Genomic DNA, 5000 nt, shown 5'->3' with positions numbered 1-5000 from the left:
CAGGTCATGGGCCAGTTCGAGTCACAATTCGAGGATCTGGACGTCAGGACTAATGTGAGTCTCTCTCTCTTGAAAAGATAGGCGATGACAAAATTCACAGCAATGTCAGATGTTATTGGAAGATTATCAAGGACTTGTGCTAAGTGATCTACCATCCCCCGTCATCTCTGTCTTAGCATGTCTCCTCCTCCCACAGGTGATGGAAGACAGCATGGCTGCAGCAACAACCCTTAGCACCCCCAAGAGTGATGTTGATGCCCTCATCCAGCAGGTGGCTGAAGAGGCAGGGCTTGACATGGTGTCAGCGCTTCCCGGCATGGAGAGCGTGGGTGAACTCTCCACCGTTGGTGAAAAGACCAAAGCCAAGGAGATGGACGAACTCGACCAGAGGCTTGCCTCACTCAGGAACTAGTTCCCTTCTGCTCTGCCCTTTTCCTGCTTTGCCTCCACTTCCTCATCTTTGTTTTTGTCGTCCAGTTGTTTGAGCGATGCCATCATTCACCAGGCCTTCATTTCTTCTCAGTGTCGTGTTCAGCAGAGGGTGATAGTTAGGGTATTTTTTTTATTCTCTATTTTTCACTTTTCCAATTTCTAGAAAAAACACACACACACACACACCACACACACACACACACACACACACACACACACACACACACACACACACACACACACACACACACACACACACACACACACACACACACACACTCTTTTTTTTTCATTTTTTCATCATTATGGTTTCTTGCCTACAGTCAGGAGTGCCCTTTGGTTTTGCATTTGATATTTTAAGGCTCTGCCCCTGCCAGCCTCTCCTCCAGTTATGGCACTCTCTTTCCATCACCTGTTTGATGACTCGCAATCCATTTGGTGACTGTGGAGACATTATTCATTTGATGGCTAATGCAGTTTAACAACAGGTGATTGGTGAGAACTTGCATCATCATAATGGTGATTGGTGGAGGGGATAGAGATTACATAGCCTTGGAAATTCAGTGTTCATGTTTCTGAACAGCGAATGATTTCTAACTTGGGTTTAAAGGTACTTAGGTCACAATTTATTATTATTATTATTATTATTATTGTTATTGTTATTGTTATTGTTGTCTCTTATTATATGTAATTATAATTGTTTTTTGTCATATTTATTTTATTTTTATTTTTTATCATTGTCATCATTATTATTATTGGTATTGTTATTTTTATTAATCACCATCATTATCATTACTTAAGTTCTCCTCCCAATACTTTTGGAGAGGAGCTTTCTTGGAGTTTAGTAGTAGGAGTCCTGTACTTTTAAAACAATTTAAGTTTTGATGTAATGGAAAAAAAAAGAATTTATATGCAATTGATTTAGATGCTTGTGTGATCATGGTTCTTTGATTTATAAATCTGATTCTCACTTTATACAATATATAAAGATACTAATAACACAGTGTTAATGAAATTGTTTACTGGATGTGACTGCTAACTGATTGTCTGTATGAGAGGAAAACAAATTATGTGTATATATATATTCAATAGAAGAAGACATGCGTAAGTGAATAAATATATGAATGATGCTCTTTATATAGTGTTTGAATTTTATTTACTCAACATTCCTTTCATGTTCGATAGCCCCAATCCCTTGCCCATTGTCGTGGGGGGGGGGGCTTCTCTTCTCTACCCCTTCTGTCCACTTCCTAAGGTGTGAGAGCCGTGTTGAAAACATAATCAGCTTCAGGGAGCCATGGCCATGTATTCCCTTTTGGTTATCTACCCTTCATGGAGACCCTGATTTGTGAGCCATTATTCTTCCCATTATTCCAGGGTTACCACAGCCAATGATGAATTTATATTTTTACTCTGACTATACCCTCCTATCCCAACAGTCTCCACAAACAAGTAGGCAAAGGTTCTTTCTGCAGCCGTTCTGAGCATACATGCTTTGTCACAGTACCGTTTGAGTCCCAAGCTCACGTAACTGACCTCACTGGTAAACCTATTCCTGCCCAGCCTCACTCCTCTGTTAATAGTAACTTGAACTGTTTCTATCTTCCTGGCTGATTGCCCTGTCTATAACAAGGATTGGTCAGGCTGTAAAGACGACCCACTTGCCTGCCTCGTTGGCTATAATGTAGTATCAGTACAGTGCTACACTATTCCCCCCAGAGCTTGCCAAAAGTCCTACAGCAACAGTGCCAAGATTAACTTCTGTAGACATGACCTCCCCCATGAAATTTGAATTGGTAGAGTCCTGCCCTGTCTGGCCAGATCAAGCCCTCCCCTGTCTGTGTGAAAAATATTGGCATTTTGGCCACCTAGCCAAGTACTGTTGGTCCACAACCCGCTGCCCAGTGTGTGCCCACTTGGCCGTGATCATGTGGAGGGACTTAAGAGTTGGAGACCGGGGCTCAGTGTAAGGGATCACCTCCACCCCTGCCTTGGACCGCAGCCCTCACCTCAACTGATTTTGCATGGTCTTTTCTTTTCCCTTTCCTTTTCCTTCTCTTCTTTGCCCCTTCTGCTGTCTACTTCGTAAGGTGTGAGAGCTATGCTGAAAGGATGAAAGGCTGGATCTGTGTCAGTCATGAATGGCCTCCGGGAGCCAAGGCACGGTATTCCTTCGGTTGATCGCCTAGCCCTGACCCCTCATGGGGACCCTGAGGGGTCAACCGTTTCTTCTCCCCACTTATTAAGGCTTGCCTCTCATCAACTAGCCTATCTAAATTTGATTTGAACATTTGATCCAACCACTGATACTAATACCCCTTCCTCAATGTATGCGGTCAACCCTGGCTATTCTGAATCGTCCACCCAGGTCATTACTCAACCTTCAGGATATGCCCCTTCCTCTCCCTCAACATCCTCCACTCCATCTACTGCAGTCTTCTTCATTGTCTACCCCCACCCCACTTGTTACTACTCTGCATCCCTATTGTCTCCTCCCAACAGTACTACCTCTCTCCATCTCCATCTTCCTCCCGCCCTTGTCTACTGCTTCCACCTCTGCAAATATTCTGAGCACCCTTTTTGGCCCAGCCAAGTGGGATCTCTTCTTTATGATTCCTCCTACAGCCACGTACTCTAACAATACCCTCATCTTCCAACAGTGTCTCCAAAAACAAGTAGGCAAAGTTTCCTTTTGCAGTCATTCAGATCATTCACACCTTGTCACAGTTACATCTGAGTCCCAAGCTTGTGTACTATCTGCCCTGACTGACCTCACTGTTAACCTCACTCTTCCCTGAATACTTGCACCGGAACTGTTTCCGTCTCCCCGACTGATTGTCCTATCTGCGACAAGGACTGGTCAGACTGAAAACGGCTTGCTCGTATGCCTTCTCGACTGTGGTTCACATAAAGTATTTAGTAGGAGCTGCCCTGCCTGCAAGCCCGAATCTGAGGTAACGGTTGTCAGATCCAAACTAGGCCTCACTTTATGTGTCTGTGAGGCCAGACAAGAAGCATGCCAATGAGGTTTTTCTCTTTTTACCTATTCCAAAATTGTACTGCGCTCTTCTCCCTTCCCATCTTCTCAAGAAGTCTCAGCATCTCCCATTATCTCTTCCCTCTACCCTGGACCATCCTATCGCTACTCCCCCCCCCAGTCAAATTCTTTTTCCAGTCTATATCCAGATACTCCAGTCTCTACCACTACCCTGATTGTAACGAGCTCAGAACCCTAGTACAATGGCTAGCAGGGGTAGTCATTGTAGTATGACGGCTCGACTCTTTATTACTGAAAAGTACGACACAGTAAGGGCAACACACATGAGACGATGTCTTAGGGTAAGTGCTGATCGCGGGGTCGCGTGTTCAGTCGGCCAGCCCTGAAAGGCGAAGACTGACCTGACCTTATCGCGTCGACCGCTGAGCATGAACTGGCAGGTCAGACGAGGTCAGATAAAATTGCCATCCACATCCGCGCTGGCTTGATGGTTCAAAATTGGACTTAGTGCCACGTGGCACTAAGCCCAATTCCTCTCTAAGTCTTGAAGACATGCAAAACTTCCAAAACATGACACCCTCCAACCCCCCTACCCCTCTTCCTCCCGCTCATCCCAAAAACACCCCCATCCTCTCCTTCATGTGCATCACGATTCTCTCCTCCGTCCCCATTATCCTTACCACCCCCACCTAGATTCTCATATGACTCCCTTTTGTCACAGCAATGTACTTCTGCGGATCCCTCCCCTCCTGACATTCTTCCCGATACTTCACTGCCTTCCCCTGTTCCTTTATCACATTCTCTGGATCCTTCTACTTCTACAACTACCATTTCCACCCGTATACCCATTGAATGTTTCATAATAGTTCTTTTGCAGTTTTCCTCATACAGTCTCCCTTCGTCAAACACATAGCCGTCATTCGATCTGATCACCCAATACCCTAACCACCTTCCCCTTTTACAAATCCCCACCATATTCCATTTGCTGCCCTTCTGTACCCTTTTTACTACCATTCTATCCCAAAGTATTCTACAACCTTTGACATCTAACACTTCTTATCCTAATTGTTAACTTGTTTCCACGGATTTTGCCACAATACCTTATTATAGTGCTATATGACCTTTGCTGTCTAGCACATTTATTTCTTCTAACCATTAACCATAAAATCCTCCACACCCCTGCAGTCTGGTGGCGGATTCATAAACTGTTAGGCAAACATCCTTCTCTTCCTGGCCCTGTTCTCCATATCCACAATAGCTTCATCTCTGACCCTCTTGAAGTAGCTACTGAACTTTTAGCCAAGTCAGTAGCAGGTCTCACCTTTCTCCTCTCTTCTCTTCCATAAAATCAGACAGAGAGCACACTCCCATCTCCTCCTTCCCCCTTTTCTTCTGAAATCTCTTATGCATCACCGTCATGCCACTATACCCATGAAGGCCTAGACAGTATACATCACCATATGTTACGACACCTTCCGTCTACTTCCTTGTCCTTCCTCCTTTCAATATTCAGTACATATGGACGACCGGAAACATCCCTCCCCACTGACATGAAGCCCTTGTACTACCT

The 5000-nt window shown here is 44.7% G+C and overlaps 1 protein-coding gene across 1 annotated transcript in view; it reads left to right on the top strand.

The window, feature by feature from the left end:
- The window catches only part of LOC119599065 (charged multivesicular body protein 1a-like), a 12391-nt gene extending 10826 nt beyond the window's left edge, over positions 1–1565 (top strand). Inside the window, exons 4-5 of the mRNA XM_037948816.1 lie at positions 1–54; positions 197–1565. The exon at positions 1–54 is cut by the window's left edge and continues 103 nt beyond it. Of these exons, the coding sequence (XP_037804744.1) occupies positions 1–54; positions 197–412 (270 nt within the window). The 3' untranslated portion in view covers positions 413–1565. The remainder of the gene's footprint in view (positions 55–196) is intronic.
- The last annotated feature ends 3435 nt before the right edge of the window (positions 1566–5000 follow it).

Source organism: Penaeus monodon, chromosome 42 (genome assembly GCF_015228065.2).
Source record: "Penaeus monodon isolate SGIC_2016 chromosome 42, NSTDA_Pmon_1, whole genome shotgun sequence".
Classification (NCBI taxonomy): domain Eukaryota; kingdom Metazoa; phylum Arthropoda; class Malacostraca; order Decapoda; family Penaeidae; genus Penaeus; species Penaeus monodon.
The sequence above is the reverse complement of the archived record's forward strand: the minus strand, read 5'-3'. Positions and strand labels throughout refer to the sequence as shown.